Source organism: Myotis brandtii, unplaced genomic scaffold (assembly GCF_000412655.1).
Source record: "Myotis brandtii unplaced genomic scaffold, ASM41265v1 scaffold120, whole genome shotgun sequence".
Classification (NCBI taxonomy): domain Eukaryota; kingdom Metazoa; phylum Chordata; class Mammalia; order Chiroptera; family Vespertilionidae; genus Myotis; species Myotis brandtii.
The window spans coordinates 2,560,579-2,586,465 of record NW_005354174.1 but is presented as its reverse complement, the minus strand read 5'-3'; the positions used below and the strand labels follow the sequence as shown (position 1 = coordinate 2,586,465).

Here is a 25,887-nt window from a genome sequence, read left to right as displayed (position 1 = left end):
CTCTCCCTCCCTCTCTCTAAGTATGTCCTTGGGTGAGGATTAAAAAACTCAGATCTGGGCTGTTAGGTGTATTTGTATTTGCTTCTATGATCTTTCAGTGATCATAGCTAGGAAATATATGCATCTATGTACATACATCCATTCATATACACACGAACATATATGTATGCATGTACACATGGAAAAATAAACAAGAATAGCTAGTAAAACACTGAAAAGAAAGCTATAAAGGTGAACTAGGCCTACCAGATATTAAAGCACATTACAAAGCCTCTGTAATTAAAATTTGCAGTACTGGTGCATAAATGACAGACCAGTATAGTAGAATACTTGCTTGTAACCTCTTCAAGATTATATGTAAAAATTGTGGATTTTTTTCTCCTAGAAAACAATAATCAGAGTATAAATGATAGGAAATAACTTTTAAAAGTAAAGTCAGTTATAAAAAGTCTTTACTTCTTACCTTGAAATTAATCTTTAATATCTTATTTAGGTTTGCAATGAGAATTCCCTCTTCAAAAGTCTTTCCCGCTATCTGGTACGCCGGAAGGATCCAGAATTGTGGGGCAGTGTGCTGCTGGAAAGCAATCCTTACAGGAGACCTCTAATTGACCAGGTAAAGTTGGCAAATGGGATTAAGGCTCATCTTTTAACTATGAGTAAAACCTTTTCTTTTCCCTCATCATACACATGGACCATATTTAACTATGAGAGAAGGCAGTAAAAAGAAACATTTTAAACATTTAATTATTTTAAATGCTTTGGGAAGCATTTCTAAGGAAAATTTTTAAGTAGATACAAATCTTCCCAGAAAAAAAATACTGCAGCATCTGGGAACCGTGCAAATAGCCGAAAACAGAGGAATTATTGCGTATATAATGCTATATCTATGTAGTTGAATTATATGTAGCCATTAAAGTGATAATGGGGAGTGGTTATTATGAGTAATGTTTTAATGAGGGAAAAGATTGAAATTATACAAGTAGGGTAATTTTTCAGGAGAATGGAAGTACATATGATATAGTTATACATGAATTTGTGTACGAAGACCTTTAGGTAGTAAATTTAAAGGTATTTTTCCTCCACTTTTTTTTCTGCCTATTTCAAGTTTTCTACTGAAAAGCCAACTTAGTTTTATTAGATAATATCTTCAAAAATCACTTTGATTCTCGGAACTTATTTTCTATATATCCTCTCTAGGTTGTGCAGACAGCTTTGTCTGAGACTCAGGACCCTGAAGAAGTGTCAGTAACTGTCAAGGCTTTTATGACTGCAGACCTTCCGAATGAACTTATTGAACTGCTGGAGAAAATTGTTCTTGATAACTCTGTATTCAGTGAACACAGGTATGCTCTGAGAGGGTTCCATTGGCTATTTATATTCAGTCTTTTGTTATGGCCTGTCAGTTTTGGGAAGGAACAAAGAGACAAAGATTTAAGTATATTGTCTAAATTGTCACTCTTTAATACCCTCCTCTTCTCACCCTACCTCCTGAGACAAAAGACTGGACTAGTATAGCCACAGTGCTTATTCTTTACAACTAATGAGCTATTAAAATATTACGTTTAAATCTTTTTATCTTAAAGGAATCTGCAAAACCTCCTAATCCTCACTGCAATCAAGGCTGATCGTACCCGTGTTATGGAGTATATTAACCGCCTGGATAATTATGATGCCCCAGATATTGCCAATATCGCCATCAGCAATGAGCTCTTTGAAGAAGCATTTGCCATTTTCCGGAAATTTGATGTCAATACTTCAGCAGTGCAGGTAAATAAAATTTCAGGTTACCTAAGTTTATATACTAAATATAATGACTTCTCATGATTCAATATATGTATTATCCTTTGAGGATGAGCATAACCAATTGCTATGGCATAGGAGAGCAATAAAATCCTAGCCATTTCAATGTAATTGCTGTGTGGTAAGATTCATTATACTGTAACACTAATTCAAAAATTGGTTGCTTAGGTTTTAATTGAACATATTGGAAACTTGGATCGGGCATATGAATTTGCTGAACGCTGCAATGAGCCTGCGGTCTGGAGTCAGCTTGCAAAAGCCCAGTTGCAGAAAGGAATGGTGAAAGAAGCCATTGACTCTTATATCAAAGCAGATGACCCTTCATCCTACATGGAAGTTGTTCAGGCTGCCAATACTAGTGGTGCGACTTCTTAACTATTATGTATTTGTGACCTCAGAAAATGTACCTAAGCTCTGATTAAGCTAAGCATTAAGATAAATTGTGTACTCTGAATTAAGTAGGAATTAGATACTTAGGGTTACTTTTGAAAACATGTAGCCCTCCATTTTAGTCCAGATAAAGAGTAGCTGCATTTTGTGAACTTGCAAGGTCCATGGGGAAGATTAATTTTCTGTTTTGAATTTTCATAAAATTCTGATTGAGCTCTATCTAATCTTACAGCTCTAAGGGAAAGGGGATATCCACTATTCATTTCATTAGTGATAATACAGAAATATAATAGAAGTTTTGCTATTCTAGATGTATTTCACTGTTTATATTTGTTATTGTCTATAATGTTTTCCTTAAAGGGAAATTAAAAGTAGTTCTCATTTACTTGGGTGAAAAGAGAAACGTTAAGATGTCAATGCTTAAAAAAAAAAAAAAGATGTCAGTGCTTGTATTACTTTTTTCTTTTCCTATACCTAGGGAACTGGGAAGAACTGGTAAAGTACTTGCAGATGGCCCGTAAGAAGGCTCGTGAGTCCTATGTGGAGACAGAATTGATATTCGCACTGGCTAAAACAAACCGCCTTGCAGAGTTAGAAGAGTTCATCAATGGGCCAAATAATGCTCATATCCAACAAGTAGGTTTCTTATTCATATTTTTTTTTTGAAGAATGTTAAGTAGTTGAGCAACATCATTAGCTTAGTAGGATCAACACATTACAGCTGAAGATTTCCAAGGAAAAAATATCTTACAGGAAAAATATTGTTTCTCACTGTTACATTGAGTTGCAGCTTTGGAGAAAGGATTGAGTTTAGGCTCGCTGAAAATGGATTGTCTTTTTTTTTTTTTCAGGTTGGTGACCGTTGTTATGATGAAAAAATGTATGATGCTGCTAAGTTGTTGTACAACAACGTTTCCAATTTTGGACGCTTGGCATCTACCCTGGTTCACCTGGGTGAATATCAGGCAGCTGTTGATGGAGCTAGGAAAGCAAACAGTACCCGAACATGGAAAGAGGTAATCTTAACACCTGTTTGAGTAAAGAATTAAGATGCTATTTAGAAATGCTCTTTAAACTGTGAATTGAATTAACCAGCATGTTTACATTTGAGTTCACATATTTGAAATTTTTATTGTAGGTCTGCTTTGCCTGTGTAGATGGGAAAGAATTCCGTCTTGCTCAGATGTGTGGGCTCCATATTGTAGTACATGCAGATGAATTAGAGGAACTTATCAACTACTATCAGGTAATGAACAGCAGTCTTTCATATTAATTGAGATCTTTTGCCACAGATATTCCTATCTTTAATTTACTATCTTCCTTATTCAGGATCGTGGATATTTTGAAGAACTGATAACGATGTTGGAAGCAGCTCTGGGACTTGAGCGAGCTCATATGGGGATGTTCACCGAATTAGCCATTCTATATTCTAAATTTAAGCCACAAAAAATGAGGGAGCACTTGGAGCTGTTCTGGTCCAGAGTGAATATACCTAAGGTAACCAGCCTTTAACATTGGGAGCAACTCTGTAGCTAAAACTAATTATTTTAAAACATCCCTTTTTGGACTACTATCTAGAATTAAAGATTCATATTTAAAGCAATTAAATCTTTCTTACATAGGTGCTAAGAGCTGCAGAACAAGCTCATCTTTGGGCGGAATTGGTGTTTTTGTATGACAAGTATGAAGAATATGATAATGCCATAATTACCATGATGAATCATCCCACTGATGCATGGAAAGAAGGGCAGTTCAAAGATATCATTACCAAGGTATGTACCTTCTTCAGAAAACGAAACAAAGGCTTCAAAATGAGTAAGCTCATTAGGAAGTAATTCTGACTTATGTATGGATTTTTCCCATTTTAGGTTGCCAATGTGGAATTATACTACAGAGCAATACAGTTCTACTTAGAATTCAAGCCTCTGTTGTTAAATGATTTGCTGATGGTGCTGTCTCCACGGTTGGATCATACTCGTGCAGTCAATTATTTCAGCAAGGTAATTATTTTTTAAAACTTCAAAATATTATAACAAGGATCTAAGACATACTTGAATAATTTTTGTCCATGGAACTTTAACCATGTGCTACATTTGTAACAAACTCTTTATTTTAAAGGTTAAACAGCTACCACTGGTAAAACCATATTTGCGTTCAGTTCAGAACCACAACAACAAATCTGTGAATGAATCACTGAACAACCTCTTTATTACAGAAGAAGATTATCAGGTAAAACCTTTTGATTCTTGCATATATTCTCAAAACTCAGGTTATAATTAGGTTGTAAATTGATATGTTTTGCAGTTAAAAAACAAAAAGAGGCCATTATCCTTAGACTTTTAAATATTAGGTATTTATATGCCTACGATTTAAATTTAATGAGATGTTCAGGATTGATAAATCTGACTTCCCCCTGATGAAATGCGCAGTTTGCAGAATTTTGCTTAGATCCTTATCTCTCTTTAGAAAAAAATTATGGTTACTTTATCCCTAAGCATCTAGATTATAGATAGGGTTGAAAAGTCTTTGATCTCTTAACTAATCCTTAAAACTTACTTGGTATTAACTGTATTCACTGCTTTCTTGCCCAATACCATATTAGTATTTGTTTAATAAACTTTCCCTTGTGAAAGGCTTCACAAGAACAAAATTAATTAAGAGTTAAGATTCAGTGGGCTCTTTTTTCTTTTAGGCTCAGAGCCCATGCCCCTCTGTATGACTGACTATCACGTTGAGTTGTATCAGGAGTTTCCTCAGAGCATAAAATCTTACCCTTCAAATTATAAATTTTCCGAATTTCATAACTATTCATGTTAGATCTTGATATGAAAACCTTGGAGAAAATTGCACCTTTAGAAATTTTACAGTATCTTCGAGGTCTTTGTTACATAATTATATTGAAGAACCTTGATACTTATTTATTAGATTACAACTTTGTGATTTGATGCTTGAGTCTAGGCTGTCATATTTTAATAATGCTTCACTGGTCATCATCATACGTACATGTCCATTGATCATGTCATATACAGTCAGTTATGTACATAATGGCTCATTGATAAAAAATGATGGAACATAAACTTAAAACTAGAATGGAACACTGATTTGGAATTTGGATGGCTTTTCTTTTTTTAAGGCTCTGCGAACATCAATAGACGCTTACGACAACTTTGACAATATCTCACTTGCTCAGCGTTTGGAAAAACATGAACTCATTGAGTTCAGGAGAATTGCTGCTTATCTCTTCAAAGGCAACAATCGCTGGAAACAGAGTGTAGAGCTGTGCAAGAAAGATAGCCTGTACAAGGTGGATGAAGTTGGTGGGGGCAGGGCCATTAAACCAACTACTGGATGATCTGTGTTAACCCTAACGTGGTATACTACAAGTGATTATGGTCTTTAAAAGTATTAGCTTATGAATATGAGAATTACCTTTAAGCCCCCATTTGAGGAGATCATAGTTAAGTGATTTTCTTTATTCTAGGACTATCTTATTTTTATTTCAAAGCTCTCTCTTAAAAAAAAAAAAAAAGAATGCTTTATCCATCTATTCCTTTTCTTTCAACAAATCTTTAAATTATATAATTGGGACCCCCCCATTGTATTGTTTGATTTACCAGTTTCAGTATATTTGAGTTTAATGTTTGACTTTCATCCTTTCGTTTGAATAGGATGCAATGCAGTATGCCTCTGAATCTAAAGATACTGAGTTGGCTGAAGAACTCCTACAGTGGTTTTTGCAGGAAGAAAAAAGAGAGTGCTTTGGAGCTTGTCTCTTTACCTGTTATGATCTTTTAAGGCCAGATGTTGTCCTGGAAACTGCCTGGAGGCACAATATCATGGATTTTGCCATGCCCTATTTCATCCAGGTCATGAAGGAATATTTGACAAAGGTAATGGCACCTCTGGGTATATTCAGAACTAATTATCTTGAATATGTAAAACTCCATGTGCAGACTTATTTTTTTTAATGTTTTTTCTCTAGTAAAAGTAAGTTATTTAGTTGATTCAAAAATATTCCTGTTCTCCATAAATTTTTAATTTTTGACAGATGACATTGCATGGAAAAGGAAACTCAAATCATAACTTGCCAGAAGGTTTATCCTCAATGTATTTCTGAGGATGAATAGTATTACTTCTACATTGTATGTTAGTTTTTTTTAAACATTTGATTAAAAAAATTTTTTTCAAAATATCTTCCTTAGATCAGTTCTTACTATTCAGATTCTAGAAATAGTAGTATAGGTTCCCTTTATTCGGTTGGTTCTTGACTTAAATGTGTATGCGTGTTTCCCCTGGGGAAGCTACACCTGTATTCTTAACATCCTGTTAATCTTCTCAATATTTTGATAGTTTAACCCCTAATTTTAAAATATCATAGGAGGTTAACAAGTAATGACACGTTTCCTAAAAGTGCATTAAACAAGCTGGGGATATAATCTTATAAAAGTCACTTATTCGTCTTAGTGTCCCGTTTTGATGTTAGATATTTTTATTCACCCTATCTTCAACAGTTACTAGCTTTTTTGCTGTCAAACATTTAAAAATGATCTTAAAGGATCCATTTCATTAGAGAAAACATGCTTATTAAAATCCATTTCACATCTGATCTCTTCAGCATGCCTATTTAAAGCGGGGAAATAGCACTAACAGCCCCCAGTATACTGAGTATTTTCTTAGGCTACCATCTAAGTAGATACCATTATGTTCAGTAATAATATTTTAAGAATTAACACTTTCTGTTTATAAGTTCAGGGTATCTTAGCCATAGATGAGAATTCTTTTCTTATGCATAATGCCAACTTGTGAGACCTGGCTCTAAGCTGCTGTTAACCAAAGTGCTGTAAATTTTACTAGCGATTAAGCTGCTTTCTTTCACACTGACTCTAGCATAAATTCTTCTGCAGTAAGCTCTGAAGTTAAAAATATATATATATATTCTAAATTTTGCTTACAGTATGCCCTTTATTTTCACTATTCTCATACCTTTTTTAGTGGTTAGATGTTTCTCCCCTAAACCTTTGTTGCTGATTCTACCTTTTTATGCTCAATATGGAATTTGATTTTTTTCTAAGCTGCACCTTCTGAATTCCTTTGCAGGTTGATGCAATAAAGGAAAAGGTGAAAGTTGATTCTTTTCCATCTTTAAGTCTGGAGGACTAAGTCTAAGGAATTTGCATGATTTTTTCCTTCCTTTTCTACACTGCTGCTGCTGCTTTTTCCCCCCAATAAATTTTCACTAAAGCCTCTGCAAGTCCCTTGAAACATAACTATAATAGAGTTGTAGGACGTTAGTAGATGTTTGGTACTAATCGGCTAATAGGCTTTAGGAAGGGCAGGAGGCTAATCAGTAGTTGGTTCACAGTCTCTCTTAAATAATTATTAAAAACTGAGCATGGTGAGTTTCCATATTAATTTCAAAGTTTCAGGAAATTTCTCTTCCCTGTCAGGGTATCTGGACCATAATAGGATTCTCTTAATACTCTAAATAAATTTAAACAGCCTCTGGTTTTATTTTGTGAGCTTGCCTGACAGTCGCTGAATTTATATCTGTATATACATGCCCTAAAAGGCTTTTTGGGATTTTTTTTGGTATTGAAGGACTGTGATCCAGTTTCTGATCTCTTGATTCTTACTAATTTTTTGCTGAAAGTAGATACAAGAGATACTAGCTGCTTCTGAAGAGACTTTCCTCATGTTTCTCCAGGTGTCCAGTTCTTATGGTGCTAGTCCGTTTTCAAGAGGACTCAAAACTTTTTAATTATGAGAGTAGCTTGCTCTAATTGTTGCTAGCAACATGGATTATTTCTATATATAACAAAGCAATATTAACTTCTATGTTTTGTAATAAGGCACGCCTCTGAAGCCACCTCAAGTTTGCTCTCTTATTCATCTGTTGGTTTATCCATGGTAAATTTAGGCACCTTTTGGTTGCTGCTTCCTTAATTGGCTTGTCACCATCCCAATATAAGTGAAACCAATTTACAAACTTATGTCTGATATCAAATTGTGATAAGAAAAGGGAGGGAAGATAGAGTTGAAACAAATTTGAATGAATTTGGTTGGGGGACAATGCGTTGGAATTATGTTGAACCAAACTGGAGTCACCATTGGAACTTAGGGCAAACCTGAGTAAAATGCATTGTGTGAGGCCCTTCAGCAGCTAGTAAGCAAGGCAGTTAGAAAGCGTGTGTGTGAAAAACAGGTAATTGAACTGCAGTGTTATGCATTGTTTTAAATCAAGCATGTACAACAGTCATTGCAATTACATCATACTACTTTTGAAACTCTTAAAGCATTGCTGTGGGCTGTGTGTGTTTCTTGAGAGCCTGTATAGCAACAGTCATCTTCAGATCTCACTTCTTGCTTCAGTACTTTTGCCTTTTTTTCATGCACACATACACCAAAATAACCGACTGCATGTTAACTTTTCTCTGCAGCATATTGCAGTCTCTGTGGAAAAGCCTTTTACATTACAGTGAATTTTCAGTAGTACAGGTGGAACTCAGTGACATGCTTACCTGAAATTTTTCTTTTTAAATCCAAGGATCAGAAACTTTTGTTACAGCTCTTAACAAAAGCTTGTGTTCATAACAGCCTTCTCTGCTTTTTCTTTTTTGAGCAATCTAAATTGGGTATATGGAATAAAAAATTGGACGTTGCTGTGCCAGAGGCTGTCCTATTATATAGAAAAATCAAAAATTTTTTGCTTAGCTTGGTGCTGTTCCTTCAGAGTTCTTATTTTTTTGTGTCTCCCCCCGCCCAGCCTGCCTATGTCTGTGCCTGGGCATTGTGATATTGCTAGTTCTTCTAAGTCTTACATGTACTTCTGTAATAGGTCTCTGTCTCCAACATCTGACTCAGACATTAACTTTTAAACATGTGTTCACTTTAGATTCTTTTCCTTGAAAGTCTGGAAATGTATTATGCAGTGGTGGGGTTTTTTGTTGTTTAATTTTTCTTCTTCTTAGAAGTTATTAATGTACTCTCATCCATGTATTTTTTTGCACAACCTCTTTAGCTTGGATACTGTTTAGGTTAGCAGAACCCCATCTGACCCTTGGTGGCACATACCATACTTTAAAGTATACAGCTGTAATAATTTTTGTTGTAAGTTTGAATACCAAACTGTGGGTATTTTTCATGGTATTTATACTCGATAGTGGTCTTTAATTTGACATTGGGTAATTTATAACAGATGAACACTTAGGGTATAAAACAGGAAAATGTATGCAAAAGCAAATTAACCCAACTTCCTAGGGTGGGGAAACCACATTTTATCTAAAGGTGTCTAGAGTCTGCCTCAGCTTACTTTTCTAATATTTTGTTCCTTGACATAGTAGGATGGATTAGACCCACATTTATGATACTTAATATTAAAAAGTTAGTACACATATGAAGTATTGTCCTAATCTTAGTGGCCTACCTGAAGACTCCAAGACACCATTTTAAATAATTTCAAAAAGAAATCAGGGCTGCTCTAACCATTTTAGCAGTCTTTATAGCTTTTTCACTGATGTTTGCATGTCTTTTTTTGTGAGTGATTTTTTTCACTATTTGCCTTTTTGAGGAACATTTAATAAAAAGTTTCCTCCTGCACTCTTCCCCTATCTCACTGCACATTTATGACTTTGAAAACCACTAGTAGTAATAACTTTGAGATTTGAAGTGTAGTTTTACTTGAAATATAATGTAGTTATGTTTTGGTTGAGATACCGACTTTTAAATATAGTTTAAAAGACAAATATAGTGTATAGTTCAAAAGGCAAGTGAAAGTTGTGCGGTGGAGATTTCCTAGTCCTAGTGTCTTGATGACTTCTTCCTAATTCTTCAGAGTTAGTCCTAGAGGCACTTTACAGATCACCTCGCTCAGCTGTCTCTTATAGACAAGGACATGTTTTGAGGCTAAGTGCAGTGGTTTGCCAAGGTCACACAACTAGTTAGTGAAAGAACCTATGTATTCTCCCTCCTTTCATTAACACACATGGACTCCTCTACAGTCTTATTTCTGTCAGATAGTATCCACATTTATTTAGAGTAGCTAGCATATAATGGCCATTTACTGTGGCTTCATTAAAAGCAAAAAAAACCAAAAAAACTCTTAAAAGGCTACTTCTTAGAAAATAGAGCATAAAAACATGCAGCCTGTCTTTATATTAAAATAATCAAATATGGAGCCACTTGAGTCTTAAACTTCAGTTTGTACCTATAATCAGTATCAGCAGGAACTGCACACTGGGCAAAGGTAGCTTATTCTGCATAAGTATTTGTCCAGTCATTAGACTCATTTTACTTTTTTTGAATACCATTTCCTTTGGGGAAGAAGTCTTGCCAAGTCATGAGTTCATTATTATCTTTGGTAGGCTTTAATCTTCATTTGTAAAAGTGGTTCCTTCTCATTATCTCCCTCCCTCAGGCTGGCTGCTACCTAGCATGCCCAGTTTTAGCCTGGCGTGCGCTTTAATGGCATTTATAAATCCCTCCTTCTGGAGGGTTTATAATGACAGTGCTGAAAAACACCTTGACTGAAGTATGAACATTGCCACTGAATTTGAGGGGGCGTGAGAATGTTCTTTCTAGTCTTTTTATTTTGACAAAATTTAACAAACTAAGGCTTTTCCACTTTCTGCCATAAACCTAGGTTTATAATACTTTTGAGGTGCTAATTAACATTACCTGTTTTTCTCCAGGTTGATAAATTAGATGCTTCAGAATCACTGAGAAAAGAAGAAGAACAAGCTACAGAGACGCAACCTATTGTTTATGGTAATCTCTATCTCTTTTTAACTTAACAGAAATATAGTAGATAAATGTTTCATTCTTTAGGGATTCTACCTCAAAATAGAAATATAATAAGCTTCTAAAATGCAAAAGGCTCACTGAGTAAAGAAATAATTCTCTCTACTGTTATTCCACCCCACTCCCCAAAACAGTCTCAAAGCAGGCATTAATTTTATCCCCTCATGTAATCTTAAATGCAAAGACAGTCTCAAAAATCTTAAGATCATAACTTCAGTTTTTCTATTGCCTGGTCACTGGTTGATTGCTTATTCATAAATTACTGAAGAAGAATTATTGGTGAATTCAATTTTCAGAAGTGCCAAGGCTGTCTTTAGAATGCTTTTTAAAAAAATATATATTTTATTGATTTTTCACAGAGAGGAAGGGAGAGGGATAGAGAGTTAGAAACATCAATGAGAGAGAAACATCGATCAGCTGCCTCCTGCACACCCCCCACCGGGGATGCACCCGCAACCCAAGTACATGCCCTTGACTGTAATCGAACCTGGGACCCTTCAGTCCGCAGGCCGACGCTCTATCCACTGAGCCAAACCGGCCAGGGCTAGAATGCTTTTTACATCAGGGATGGGGAACCATTTTTCTGCCAGGGGGCCATTTGGGTATTTATAACATTATTTGTTTAATATAATTCACCTAATATAGATTTATGTTGTTATGAACAAAGCTCTTAGATTTATTGAATTTCTAGTCTTGCCTGTAATTGCCTTGGTAGGGCCAGACTAAATTATTTCAAGGGCCTATATGTCCCGGGAGCCAGACATTCCCTGCCCCTGCTTTACATAAAGAATACATCATCTATTTAAATTCTAACTGGACAGAGAACCTGAATAGGGTTTCCATTTGAGAACTTTCTAGAGAGATAGGATCTTCAAACTCTCAGTTAATATTTAAGGCAATTTAGTTTCTTCTTACACGTTTACGTCTGAACTACCTTTTCCATTTCACTCTTGGTGAACAGATTCATTTGAACAATGAATTTGAAGGGTATAGGTTACAGTGTTCTTTAGACAAAAAATTATAACCATTGTATCTCATCCTGCTAAAGGAAATGATAATATTCAAATCTATTATGACATTACCTCCTTTATATTATAAATATAAAGGACTTTGGGGATTTAGAGAATCAGGGTAATTTTGACAAAGTTGGAAAAGATAAACTTTAAATGGATTGTTAGAGATGGGAGCGAGATGTTTCACATATTTGAGATAGGAAACACAGTAGGAACCAAAACAGAATGAGTGTAATAATTTGGGGGCACCTACTAAATTTGGTTTGCCTTTAGGGTGTTTAAATGGACAGGCCTTATAGGCAGTTGACAGTGGGTTGAAATTTCAAGACAAATGTCAATATCAAGGGTAGAAGTGATTTTTATAAACTGCTGGTTTCCAAAAAGAATTTGCTCACTAAAGACAATTTTGTTGGTTATTCACAAAAAGGGACGACACAAGGTCGCTTGTGCTGGGAGAAATCTTGCTCTAGGATTACATTCCAGTGGGAGATTGAGTCCTTTTGTGGCAGTTGGGAAGAGTGTGACGTGTCTTTTCCCTCTAAATAAGCCGGCTTCTCTATAGGTCGTTTTCTGTAAGTGGTCAACAACTATTTAAACTTCCTAAGAGGGGCAACAGAATATATGAAAGAGGTTGTACGCTCTAATGTATTTCATACCTAATATATATTTGAATATGTCTTGCTATTTTTAATTGCTTTCTCTAAATTAGTACTAGATTCTTTGCTCAAATGCATTAGGTTTCATTATCATGTAGATGTGCTTAAATCAGAAATTTAAATATAACTTTAACATTTCAGTTATGTTAAGACCATGTCTGTTAAACAATTGTTTTCCTGTGCTAATTATATTGTCACCAAATATAATGTGCAAACACCATGTTGTAAAAAGGCTTATTAGTAGATGTCTTGCCTGCTGACAAGCATGCATGTGCATATTGCTTTAGGTGATATGAAGTAACATAACTGCTGTCACAGTTCTGACCCTTAGCTCTGCACTGTTTGGCTTTATAGGCAGGACCTTCTTAGGGTGACTGTCATGCCAAAATTGTGGCAGTCAGAAGTGCTCCCCAAAACTCAAAGTTGTGTTATGCTACTAGAGGGGAGACTGGAGTGTGATAGTCCTACAATACTAACAATTTTTACTGCCTCCTTGCCCCGCCCCCGCTCCTTTTTGTTTTCCATCTTTAGGTCAGCCCCAGTTGATGCTGACAGCAGGACCCAGTGTTGCAGTCCCTCCCCAGGCACCTTTTGGCTATGGTTATACTGCACCACCCTATGGGCAGCCACAGCCTGGCTTTGGGTACAGCATGTGAAACGGAAAGCTGATCCTGTAGTCGCCTATTTTCGTACTGAAACATCGTCTCTACCCACTTCTCAGTTTATAACAGAGGAAAACAGGCACATGTTCTTGTAACCTTTATTTCATGAAGGACTGCGTTTTGTTTCTAACTATAAACTTGGATCACCTATGTTAAAAGCTTATTTCACATTCCGCATCATTTTAGAATTTATTTTCAAAGGGGAATAGTTTCAATGTTTTATTCATCTGGGCTTTTTTTCTTCCCTTTTGTTCTTTGAAGAACTGCCTAATATTCAATCTGTTGTGAAGAACCTGATTTGCACTCTGTAGTGTTTAAAGAAAAACTCTAATATTGAAGCTCTTAAATTTAGTGTATGTAAACAGCTTACAATATGTATTGTCTAAATGCATTTAAATCTCTTTTATTCAAAGAAAAGCTAAAGCAAAAATATTGGTATGTGACCATGCGAGACTGTCAGTGCAACAAAGACAACACTAATCATTATCAGCACATCCTACACTGGACTACAGTGCTCTCCAAAGTATTGGGAAAATGCATTACAGACAACTTGCCTGACTTTTCAATGAGCATAAGAGGCCCTCTAACCTATGCAGGTTTCCTGATTACGCATATAGAAAATGCTAGTGTGTTTTTGCTCACTCCATATGTAACAGGTGCCCTTATGTTGTGCTGTATCCTGTGCTTTTTCTGTGGGACCATTCCATTCAAGAACAAAGAGCACCATGATTCCAATCTGTGTGTATTTACTAACCCTTCCCTGAGGTTTGTGTATGTTGGATATTGTGGTGTTTTAGATCACTGAGTGTACAGAAGAGAGAATTCAAACAAAATATTGCTGTTCTTCAGTTTTGTTTGTGGAATTTGAAAATACTCAAATTTAAAATAAATTACTGGACTGTGGAAATAACATGTAGAATTGCAGTTTTAATTAAATACCTCTCAAACTTAAACCAAAGGAACCATGGTTTTGGTAGTTCCATATTGGATTCCAAGGGTAGGGAGGTATGAGAGCAGAAACGGAATGAGGATCGGGACATGTGAAAACACATATCACATTTATAACATAAGGCACACTATAGTGGGCTACATTTCAGCTATCTCCATCATATTAACCAAGTGGCACTTTTAAGTTTTGTCTAAGCATTTTACTTCAATGAACAAGGTCATGGATATGAAATTATATTAACTTGATATAAACATATAGAAACACGTAGTTCATGCTATTCCTCACCATGAAATTGTAAGGGTCCCCAAATTATGGGTATTTTAAGGTGATTTTTTTTAAACCAGTGTTTGAATCCAACTCTTGGCTGATGGTTAAGAATGTTACTTTAAGTTCATTTCACTATTAATTATCAGTAGAGTTAGAGAGCCCCCTACTTAGCCTTGTATTGCACAGAAGGGTCTTTTTTTGTTTTTTTAACTTAGAACCTCTTTTCGTTCCCTATCTTTAATTCCCACCCTATTTTCCTATAGGAAATTACAGTATTAGCTGGAAAATCACCCTTTTTTTGTTTGTCCTAGTGAAGACATCTTGCTATTCAGGATCTGGCTGCACTTTTGTTTCTGCTGGATCTCTGCTCCCTGTTTTCATCATTATGAAAATTAAGAGGGAGAATAATAATGGTCCTAGTGAGCCTATTCTTTTCAGACTCAACATGTGTTCAAGACCTTCATTCTCTTCCTTCCCTTCTCTAATAGAAACAAATTAAAATACTTCAGTTAAGGTTTTCTTACAGCATACTTTAAAACTTTTTTTTTAAGAACAACAAAAAATCTTGTGCTGTAATACTGAGTTGCCACTTAAGCCTTCTATAATGGGCTATAGTAGAAAGAGGAACTGCTTTGACTTGGGTTCAAATCCTGAACAAGATGAACTTCTGAGCTTGTTCCCTGAGTAATTTTCGGAATTCTTTGCAGGACTGTGTTTAAATCACAAAATGCCTAGCTCAAGACTAGATAATAGTAAGTGTTGTACAGTAAGTAGTAGAATGAATTGGTAATAAACTGTATTTTAAAGGATTTTATAACATGACTCTGAATGATTGTCTTGGAGAAGGGATTAAAAACCAAGGGTACTGGGTACTAAGAGTCCTTAGCACTTTCGATGTAACTGAAACAGGATAGAGGAAGGGGAGACATTACTGGGAAACTTTTCAGAAGGTAAGCATGCTTTCAGTGATCTTCCCTAATATCCAAATACAGCCTTTGTATAAAACCTGTGATATTTGTTGACAACTATTTCAACATAGGCAGTATAATAGCAGAAGACTAACTGGTGATCTCCGAGTAGGGTCGCTTAACTTTGCTGTAAATTGATTTAGTCATGCAGACATTCTCACTCTAGTGGTTCTCAAACTTTTTCTTTAGGATCCTTTTATACTCTTAAATCATTGAAGGTCCCAAAGAGTTTTAGTTTATATGGGGTTGCATTTATTGATATTTACTGTATTAGTAGTTAAAACAAATTTTAAAAATTATTAAATCCATTTAAATGTAATAGTAATAAACTCATTCCATGTTAATATAAAGAATTACAAATTAACTGTATGTCCCAAAACAAAGGTCAAGTGATAAGAGTGGCTGGCATTGTACTATTTTTTTATAACTTCAGAGTTTGTCTTAACAGAAGACTGCTGGATTCTCATCTGCTTCTATATTCAATCTGTTATATGTTTTTGTTGAAGTACATGAAGAAAGTATGGTTTCACAGATTTGTAACTAGGAAAGTATTTTAATAGCCTTTTTAGATACTTGGAGTTAGTTGAAATGTAGAATCTGAAATTATAAAAGTGAACTTTTCATACTGTTGTATTAAAATCCATTGGTCTATCTTTATTTTGAATGGATCTTTTACCCATGCATGATTTGTACTCTCATGCATTGGTTTTGTGGAAGACAGATTTACTACATTACATAGTTCTTCAAAATGTTGACACATTATATTATAAGATATTTGTGAGAAACACTGATCTTACCAGGAAAGTCTTAAGTTTGTGGAAGCTTGGATGAGAGGCAGATATAAGTTTTCCTACATCCTGTCAATTGTTATTTATGAGGAGACTGCTACCAAACATTCAGATCTGGATAACCAGTTTGTCGGTGGTTCTTGCCAGTAAAAATTTTCCATGATAAAAGCAGCTAGCTCACCACTCAGCCTCACAAGTATTTTTGTCGTATTTCAATGTGCACCAGAAGTGTTTAATGCTACACAGAATATTAAGACAGTTAGTTAAGGGTCAAATTTAATAATATTGTTAGTGCTTCATCCAGGGTGAAATTTTTTTTTTATTGTGGGGAGGGCAGTGAAAACTACTTGTACAGGTAGGTGCCACTGCCTTAATTTGTGAAAGGTGCCAGCAGTTTTACCCATGGTGTAAAAGAAAAATAATGTGTTAATATTATAAAAATAGTTTTAACCCCCTGAAAGTGTGTTAGAGAACCCATGGGCTCTGCCCATACTTTGAAACCTGTAAGATTATGAATCCTATTAAGTAAATACTAAGTACAGGTGAACTAGAGAACAAAATGTATCACCAGAATTTGCATACAATTCATCCTAGTAGATACGCCATGACTTATTACAATTACTTGAATCAGCCACAGCAGGCCATTCTGTGGGGAATGCAGTTCTTTGAACGTGGAACCAACAGTCTGAGGCAAGCCTCAGAAATTACCTGAGCCAGAACCATGCATTTAGGATTGAGTTCAATTCAATTACACTTTGTTGCATCACTTTTGAATCTAGTAGTATAAACATTCTCTTTAGAAACAGTTGCTACTGTGGCATCATTTAGTTGCAATTTCTCCTGTGCTGTAATATGCCGGTGTAACTGGTATAAAACTGACCGGGAGAGGGAAGGGGAGTAGGGGTGTTAGGCCTCGCGGGCTGAGTGGGCTGTGGGCGGCCAGGCCGTTCCGTGAGGCAGGGACCGGAGAGCCAAAAAAAAACTGACCAAATATTATAACTTTTAAGGCTGCCTGCAAACTCCTTTAAACTTATACCTTAGTTGTGCTATCATGCTGCTTATGTTGAAGTTAACTGCTAATTAATGCTAATTGTTGAAGTTAACATGGAGAGTTGAAGCCCTTAACATGCACCTGTTATCAAAATTCTCCCTGGCATCATAATTCTTAGGGATATACTAATTTAGAAATACTGCCAGGATCCCTCTAAAAGGCTCTCAGAAAAAGGGCTTTTTGCAAGAATACATTGTAAAAAGGGTAGAAGCTGTATAGTTGTGGGAGCTGGGAAGCTGGTATAGTAATACTGGAATTATGTCATGTTAATTGTATAAAGATCAAAAGGGAAATAAAGATGCCCATAAGTAATTGAATTATCTAATTCCTTCAGTTCTGGGTAAACAATGAGATGTTGTGATGACACACTACTTTCACTTCACAGTGACCATAAATTCCTACATGTGCCCATCACCACCTTTAGGGTCCATACAAGTCACTTCACCAGTTTCAATGCTTTCACTGTTAGGAAAGGGGGGAAGTGAAGCAGCTTTTATAGGTTATGATGTAGAACCACTGCTGAGAACCTTTGGCCACAGGGGGTCTGAGAAATGAGCATGAAACACTGCACAGGTGGGTTATATCAATGCTATTAAACCTCAACTTTGAGACATAAATTTTTAAAATCCAGCAGGTTAGAGTCTAAAGCAGCCGTGGGCAAACTACGGCCCGTTTGAAATGAATAAAACTAAAAAAAAAAAAAAGACCGTACCCTTTTATGTAATGATGTTTACTTTGAATTTATATTAGTTCACACAAACACTCCATCCATGCTTTTGTTCTGGCCCTCCGGTCCAGTTTAAGAACCCATTGTGGCCCTCGAGTCAAAAAGTTTGCTCACCCCTGGTCTAAAGCCTTTTGTGGGTGGCTATACAGCTATTAATAAAGTAGGTGCTCAGTCATCCAGAAAGTTATGGTAGGAAAGAACCTGCATCCAATGGGACTACCTTTGAACCCCTGATCCTCTCCAATGGTGACAGCAACGTAGTCTTGGGGAAGAAGAGCTATTAACATGCAGAGGGACCTAACCATGCAAAGGAAATGCTGCCCCCCCCCCCCAATCCAATTTTGTTGTGAACTGTTTCTCTTAAATATTTTTTGTTTCAGGACTTAAACCACTAGGACAATTTAACCAACTTTTTTTTTCTTTTTAGCCCAAGATAACTGTGTAACTGTGCCAAGTACATGACAGAAGAACATGGCAACAGATTTTCACCTCAAGAACACTTAAATTGGGGGAAGAAACTCAGCTTTTATTGTTAGAATTTGACAGTTTCAAACATTTGTGGTGAGACGATCATGATACAAAATTCTATCTAGTAAAGTTTTAGGTGACCAGTGACTTTGTCAATTAGGTCTGCTGGTCCTGGCCCAATTCCCAAGACAGTTTGAGAACCTGGTGCAATCTGAGTACGTCCAGCATCTTGGATTAAACTTACAGTCAGTCCCAGCGTCTTTGCGTGGGTCAGTAATGCAATCAGAGATTCTTCATCAGGGGCTTTGACCACCACTTTGGGCTGGCCACAGTATTCCCACTGTTTGAGCAATTCGGGATTTTTCCTTTGAATTTGCTTGTAGGCAGAAACAGCAGCATGAGAACACTGGGCGGCCACTTTCCCTTTTCCCATCTTTAAGTCATTTCGAACCACAAGAATCATTTTGTACTCCCCACTCTCTCCTAAGATGCTTGCTTCAGTTCTGGTTTCTGTGTTTGTCTCGTTCACTGAGCTTTTGGGGATCATCCCAAAGCGTACACGGAGGCCCCAGCCCAGGCACATGCCACAAGCTACTCCAGCAGCCACGCTGAGTGCACCAGGATGAGCCAAATACTCCATTACCAAGGATTTGGAGAGCATCTTAAAGGAAAGGAAAAAGGTTATCACTACACAGCAGTGAAAAGTTATAGGCTTACCAAATACCTTGATAGTATATAAGCAACAGTATTTTTAAAACTCTGAGGTCACCCAGAAAAAAGGCACAATATATTTTGAATCTTATGTGTGTATCGCTTTTTCTCCTCTGTACTAGAAAAAATTTCAAGAATACAGATGAAGCAATTTAAGTCATTTTGAATCTCAAAGTGAAAAGTATCTCTTGTTCTTGGCTACAACAAAGCTCTGTTCCTCAGAAAGGAAATGTCCTGTTTAACCAAGATGCCCGAAGGGTCTAAAGAAACCAAGAATAACTCCCCCACCCCCTTTTCTGGAATACAGTGCTTATTTAATCGTGTCTTCATAATGCAACGTGGGATGGTACCAGCGCCTCAGAGAAGTTCCTGGTTGTCTATGTAATGGGTCTGGAGTGAGGTGCCTTGCTAACATTTACTAGACCTGAGCATAGAGTGCTGTAAGTCTTACAAGTGAAGATTTGTCCCATTGGACATTATTGTAAGTGCAAAACTTAATACACAAGACGAACCCAATTTCATTTTACATACAAACACAAACTATTTTTTGCATTTAATATACAGTGAATTTACCAGAGTGCTTTATATAAAAACAAAGGGAGATTATCCTTTATCCTTTTTTATCTTAAAAATTAATTCTTGTTATCCCAGCAAAGCTGTTGATGGTATCTGAGTCACCAATAAAACGTATCAGTCTACATTTGAGGTTATTGGATTCATGTGATTCTGTGGCACAAGTCCTGGAAATACAGATTTTAACATAAATTTTCTTTTTATTCTCATGTTAAAATTAGGACATTGATGCTTTAAAAATTTATATGGTAAATTATATGCAGTTTTATCAAGTATTTTAATATAAGGATAGTGCAGGGAAAGGGGATGTTAAACCTTATGAGATGTAATTCATATCCTATAAAATTAACTTTTTTAACAAGTACAATTCATGTTTGAAAGTAAAAGATACTGAAATCAGTTTTAAATTGTATATTGCATTTTGTTTGACCAAAAGACATCTTGGTCAGAGATGTCTGGCAAATAAAAAAGATAGAGGTATCTCCCACATTTTGAAAATCCATGTTACATCACTCGCTTTTGTGAAAAACCTACATTAGTACCTGCTTTCAGTAACCAAAAGAAATCCGAAGATTTTCCATTTTACAAAAAAAAAAGGGCAGAAAGCAAAAAGTGTTCACTGTTTTTCAGCGATTCAATATAGAGGCAGCGTGCACCCAGAGTAGTAAGAGTGGCACTGTTTTTACTATCCAAGTATTATTTTAGGTTTCTTGTGTGATTTGGTACATTATTTTCTGGGGCTTGGGAACACTCAAATTTTTCCATATAAATGAACAGGAATTGCTTCTTCACTTTATACCATCCATTTCTACTTACAAAAGATTTCATAGGAGTCTTCTCCTTTCAGATAGTGTATATGTGCATCATTTTAGTGGTCAGAAGCCCAGGCTAGAAATATAGATTTAAGAGAACTGCACATACAACTGAGGTAATCAAAGTGATGAACGTGGATGAGGCCACTGGGAAAAGTAGAGTGAAGAAAGGGCTAAAACAAAATCCTGAGGAAACAAACATTTAGGGTTCAAAAGAGAGTTAGTGATGGGGTGGCTAGAGGTAAAAGGATCACACATGGTCTCAGTCCTCTTTCACTGGTGTGCCTAATGTGGTAACAGGGCTGTGCAGACAGGACTTCATGGCTCTAGATGTCTTTGCAGCCAGAAAAGTAAATTATTAGAACCCACATTGGGACTTCTCTCTGATAATCTAACAACCAAACTCTAAACTGAACAATTAGATGGATTCTCTGCTCTAATTTATAGGTTGCAAAGTAACCAAATATCTCATATGTCAAAATCAGGTACTATCCGGAGAAAGTAGGTTTACAGTTGTGAATACACGAAATAGTTTATTCTTGTATTATTTATTAATTGTATTTTCCATTGATCAACTGTAAACCTACTTTTGCCCCCCCCCGTACAGAAAAAAAAGACCTATTATATGTTGAATAACATTCTAAACCTTTTACTTCCATTACTGTTGCTATGAAAATAAAAGGAAAATATTCGCCTCATTTTAAAGATAAGAATCAGAGAAGCTGCTTATCCACAGTAACATGACTAATAAGAGCAGTATTAAAATGTACTCACTATCAAGGTCATGATACAAAGCTCACCTTCGAAGCTTTATTCCCAAATCATCATATGCTGAAGACCCCTAAAGCCTTTCTTGAGCTCCAAACTTGAATTTCCAGCTTCTGCTAGTTTCACCACTTAGATGTCTATGAAGTACTCTAAATTGAACTCAGTATCTTCCCTTCCCTCTCAAACTTCCTTTTTCTGTATTCTTGATTTCTAAGTAACTCTGGACTTTTCTGTCCTCCCACCCAGTCACCAAAACTTGTTGATCAGTCTTAAACCATCTTATCTAAGCAGTGCCCCAATTATCTCTTGGCCAAAAGCCTCTAAAATTAACTTCACTACCTCTCATCTTTCCACATTGGCTTCACTCGTGCCCTAGTTCATCCTAGTCCATCTGCCAGTATAATTATGCTCCTAAAACACAAACCTGAGTCTAACTTCCCTGCTCAAAAATCACTGGGTAAACGCCCCTAAAGGATAAAACAAATCCCTTTCCACGAATTTACAGCGCTACCCACTTTGGTTACAACCTACTGTATCCTTCTAACCTACCCTCCTGCTACTTACTGTACTACCCAGCCACACCAAATTACTAGGTCCCTTCAAGCAGCAATCTTCCCCTGCAATTATTTTCCTTCACTTAAACACACAAACAAAAACATCTTTACTCCTTAAGGCGCAGTTCAAATGCCTGTCTCTAAAATATTTACCAACCCCCAGTCTTAACTATTTATTCTTCCCAGCTGCTGTAGCGCTTGTACATAACTCCTCCTGTGGGTCACAGTCTCTGGCGTCTACTTCTTTAATATTTCAATTAAGGAAATATTTCTCTAGCCATTATGTCTGGGAACCAAATTTTCGATCATAGTCTTAGGAACGCCCCCCCCCAAGCCCTCACCCCCCCCCCCCCCCCTTTTTTCCTTCGTAGGGCTCAACAACTCGATACGATGGGGGGAATTCCATAAAAACAGCAGAGTGCGAGGCCTGCTCGGTGTTCTCTCACATTCGGAGCGAGCACATCGATGCTGCCCGAATGGAGGCTTTGTCTGGGAACTGAAAATTCTGGGCCCGTCCCCTGCCCAGCATCTTGGTCCCTTCTTCCAAAGGATGGCTGGCAGAACAGGAGCAGTGGGTCCAGCAGCTTTGGGGCGGCAGGCAACTTACGAAGATGAAAGGGTGGGGGTGCGGGTTACGGAAAGAAACATCCCAACTGGAGAGAGGATGGAAAACGGCATCCTCTCCTTCGCCCTGCGAGGGGCCCACCTACCTAGTGCGCTTCTCCTCGCCTCGCCCACGTCTTGAGGTTCTTCACTTTGGAGGAGCGAGCACGCTGCGATCGCACGAGGTACCTCTTCCGCGGTTCCTGGACAACAAGTTCCGGATCAAGAACCGCGGAGAGAACAGTCATTCTCCCTCTCGCTCCGCCCACAGGTCCCGAACCGAAATCCTGCGACCATCAGCCGAGGTTGCCGAAAGGAGGTGGGAACGATTCTCTTCAGGAGACGGTCTCCCGGGGGAACACGGACCGGAAGTGACGTAAGCGAGTTCCGGTTTTGCCGGAGCCCAGCGGCGGGTGTGAGAGTCGGTCAGGTGTCGCTTGTAGGATCCGGAGATCCGGAGCAGCCGGGGTCAGAGCGGGTAGGTAAACGAGTCCGGGGAATTGGGGACGGAAGCCCGAGACTTGCCTCAGAGCTCAGCCTCTTCCGGAGCTCTCCCACTTACGCCGTGCAGACCTGGGGCACCGTGATTTCGACTTTGAGCAGTGTTGTCGGGGGCTGCGGACTCTGGATGTCTGTCTGGCGGTAGCCAGCTTATCTGGGACACCGCTCCCCGGTTGGCCACCGGTACACCGAACCCACACACTGCACTCCCGACCATTTGCCTTGAGCGCCACTGATTGGCAAGCCGTTCTCAGCTGCTTCTTCCTTCCCCGGTTTCTAGGACTTTAGAGTAAATGGAGATCTTCCCTGCTGATGACCAAGCTGTTTAGAAGCATACGCTTTTAAGCAAAATTCAGACGTGTTGTTTCATGTATAGCTTGTTCTCGTTTTTTATTTAGAAAATTTTTTCACACTTGTCTGAAACGAGGTGACAAGGTTGTTGAGATGTGGAATTATATAGATTAGAGGTTATCATTAGTTTTAATAGCTAGTAAATTTGCGTGTTGACTTTGTAACTACCAAACACTGATCTTATAGTCATTGGTAAATTTTTTTCATTGATTTTAGTGAGAGTGAGAGAGAGAGAAACATCGATGTGATAGAGAAACTTCAGTTGCCTCCCATACATACCCCCACGGGACAGGGAGCCCAAACCCTGTGTATGGGTGTTCCCGGGGATGCTCCAACCAACCGGCCAGGGCTGGTCTCATATTCTTTTTGTTCAGTTCAGTTATCGAGGAACTGATTACCCAAATTTTCTCACTTTCCATCTTCTTCCTGTCTTTGGCTTGAATAACCACTTTTTAGAATTGTAAAATATCATCAAACTTTGAGTCAAAGACCTGGATTGAAGCCCAACATTTATTGAGTGAAAGTTGACAGATTACCTAACTTTCTGAGCTGGTTGGTAAAGGTGCTGCTCATTTTATTTCATAGAATGTCACAATGATTGAGATAGTAAATGTGAAATCACTATGTAAGTGAAAATATGGTGATATTGTCATTTTACTCTGAAATCTGGACATGTCTAGTGCAGAATACTGTTCCTTTGCATCTCTTCAAAATTTGGTGTTTTATGTTGTGTAGTATTTATCAGAAAGTATTATCATACATTTCTCTGAGATGATCTTTGCCCTACTTTTGAACACAATAAAAGCTAGCCAGGAATAATTAGATACTGTAATCCATTGAGTTAGTCACCTTAATAAGTAGGTGACCGGAAAATGAGTATAGCTTTGTATTTGAGAGTCTAAGTCTGATCTTTTTTGGTCATCATGTATTATTAAGAATTTACAAGTGCAGAGGAAGCTGAGGTTTTTGGTGCTTATATATAGTTAAATACCTATTGAATGCAGTATTTAGAAGTAGAAGCAACCTCTGTGAACATATAGTTAGATTTTTCTCATTTAATAGGAGAAAATTGAGGCCTAGAAACAGTCAGTATTGGCTTGCCTGAGGTCCTATGGCTTAGGTAGTGCCAGAACCTGAACTGGAAATGAGATCCCAGGTGTTCTTTCTGTTCTGCTCAGGTTGTCTCTAGGCATCTTTATATTGTTTGGTAGTATTTCCTGGTTTGCATGAAAATGATTTCTCTTATGTAGTAAAGAGATATATATGTGTGTGTATACATCCACCCCTCCCCCCTTTAGTCTTGTAAATTCCATGAAAACAAAAACGCTATGGTTGGCAAGATTTGCAGTGGAATGTTATAAGGAAAGAAAATTAGTTCTATTCTTCAGAACAGTTATTCTGAGTTCATGCTTTGTGAGTATCAGGTATCGAGGTATCTTCTTTCTGGCAAGTGGAAAAGACAGAGGATCTTTGTAACACATGTCTCACTCAGTGAATGTTGCTAATACGTATGAGAAGCTGTATTAATTACTTTGCTCCTGCTAAAAAAATTTCTCCAAGCTGTTTGTAATTTCATCATTCTGTTATTCTAGAGGCCCGGTGCATGAAATTGGTGCACGGGTACAGTCCCTAAGCCTGGTTGGCGATCAGAGCCGATCGGGGCCTTCTGGCTGCTGGCCGGGGCCTTCCTTTCCTGGCTGCCAGGTGCCAGCCAGGGCCTCCCTTCCCTGGCTGCTGGCGGGGGCCTCCCTTCCCTGGCTGCCACCTGCCAGCTGGGGCCTTCCTTCATTCCGTGCCGCCTACTGATGGTCAGATCATGTCATAGCAAGCAATCGAACTCCTGAGGGGCCACTTTGCATATTAGCCTTTTATATATATAGACTAGAGGCCCAGTGCACGAAAATTTGTACACTCGGTAGGGGAGGGGGTCCCTCAGCCCAGTCTTCGCCCTCTCACAGTCCGGGAGACCTCAGGGGATGTCCTACTGATGGCTTAGGCCTACTTCTGTAGGAGGCGACCAGGCGGGCCAATCAGGGGACAGCGCTACCCCAATCACCCCGCTGCTGCCAGCCTCCCTCTGCAGGAGGCGACCGAGCGGCCGATCAGGGGATGGCACCAGAAGGCGCAGCCTCACCTCACCCCCCCATCACCTCTCCGCCACCACTGGTAGCTGTTGCCTCCTGTTGGGGTCCTGCCCCAGCAGGTCCAGGGGTTCCCAAAGGTGTGGACAGAGTCAGCGAAGAATGAAGGACAGGGAGGCAGCATTCAGTTGATCAGCATAGCGAGGTTCTCTTTTTTATTGTTCTATTACATCTATATTTATACCATTTCATCCTATAGTATGCCTCTATAATCACATCATGGTATGTTTTGGGTAACGTTCTACAGTTTCTTGTTTCTTATCTGACCTTTGCCAAAAATCCTGTCTCTGTCTAGTTCGGTTGATTTTAATCTTGTCTAGGTTAATCTCTGTGTT

At 37.8% G+C, this 25,887-nt stretch overlaps 3 protein-coding genes across 7 annotated transcripts in view; 2 read left to right on the top strand and 1 right to left on the bottom strand.

Moving 5' to 3' along the window:
- Positions 1-16,143, top strand: part of CLTC (clathrin, heavy chain (Hc)) — a 61,119-nt gene extending 44,976 nt beyond the window's left edge. For 2 of the 4 annotated variants that reach the window (XM_005858575.2, XM_005858576.2), the window contains 16 exons: positions 494-616; positions 1,201-1,346; positions 1,587-1,770; positions 1,972-2,164; positions 2,672-2,829; positions 3,045-3,209; positions 3,332-3,439; positions 3,523-3,690; positions 3,816-3,965; positions 4,062-4,193; positions 4,312-4,422; positions 5,327-5,497; positions 5,862-6,083; positions 7,291-7,311; positions 10,881-10,956; positions 13,190-16,143. In XM_005858575.2, coding sequence (XP_005858637.1) covers positions 494-616; positions 1,201-1,346; positions 1,587-1,770; positions 1,972-2,164; positions 2,672-2,829; positions 3,045-3,209; positions 3,332-3,439; positions 3,523-3,690; positions 3,816-3,965; positions 4,062-4,193; positions 4,312-4,422; positions 5,327-5,497; positions 5,862-6,083; positions 7,291-7,311; positions 10,881-10,956; positions 13,190-13,314 — 2,253 coding nt within the window. In that variant the 3' untranslated portion in view covers positions 13,315-16,143. The remainder of the gene's footprint in view (positions 1-493; positions 617-1,200; positions 1,347-1,586; positions 1,771-1,971; positions 2,165-2,671; positions 2,830-3,044; positions 3,210-3,331; positions 3,440-3,522; positions 3,691-3,815; positions 3,966-4,061; positions 4,194-4,311; positions 4,423-5,326; positions 5,498-5,861; positions 6,084-7,290; positions 7,312-10,880; positions 10,957-13,189) is intronic. The other 2 variants (XM_005858578.2, XM_005858577.2) reach the window with 1 other exon arrangement.
- A 2,432-nt stretch (positions 16,144-18,575) lies between these two features.
- On the bottom strand, positions 18,576-22,855 carry PTRH2 (peptidyl-tRNA hydrolase 2). The gene is made up of 2 exons (XM_005858573.2): positions 22,667-22,855; positions 18,576-19,199 (listed from the first exon to the last, which is right to left on the bottom strand). Exon 2 carries the CDS (start codon positions 19,197-19,199, stop codon positions 18,660-18,662), a length of 540 nt encoding a protein of 179 aa, XP_005858635.1. The 5' UTR covers positions 22,667-22,855; the 3' UTR covers positions 18,576-18,659.
- An 85-nt stretch (positions 22,856-22,940) lies between these two features.
- VMP1 (vacuole membrane protein 1) overlaps positions 22,941-25,887 on the top strand; it is a 99,420-nt gene continuing 96,473 nt past the window's right edge. Inside the window, exon 1 of one of the 2 annotated variants that reach the window (XM_014531799.1) lies at positions 22,941-23,037. The gene's annotated coding sequence lies outside the window, so the exon portion shown is untranslated. The remainder of the gene's footprint in view (positions 23,038-25,887) is intronic. The other variant, XM_014531802.1, reaches the window with a different exon arrangement.

Excerpts from the sequence above, each read along its gene's own strand:
- PTRH2 (XM_005858573.2), bottom strand. The coding sequence starts at position 19,199 with ATGCTCTCCAAATCCTTGGTAATGGAGTATTTGGCTCATCCTGGTGCA.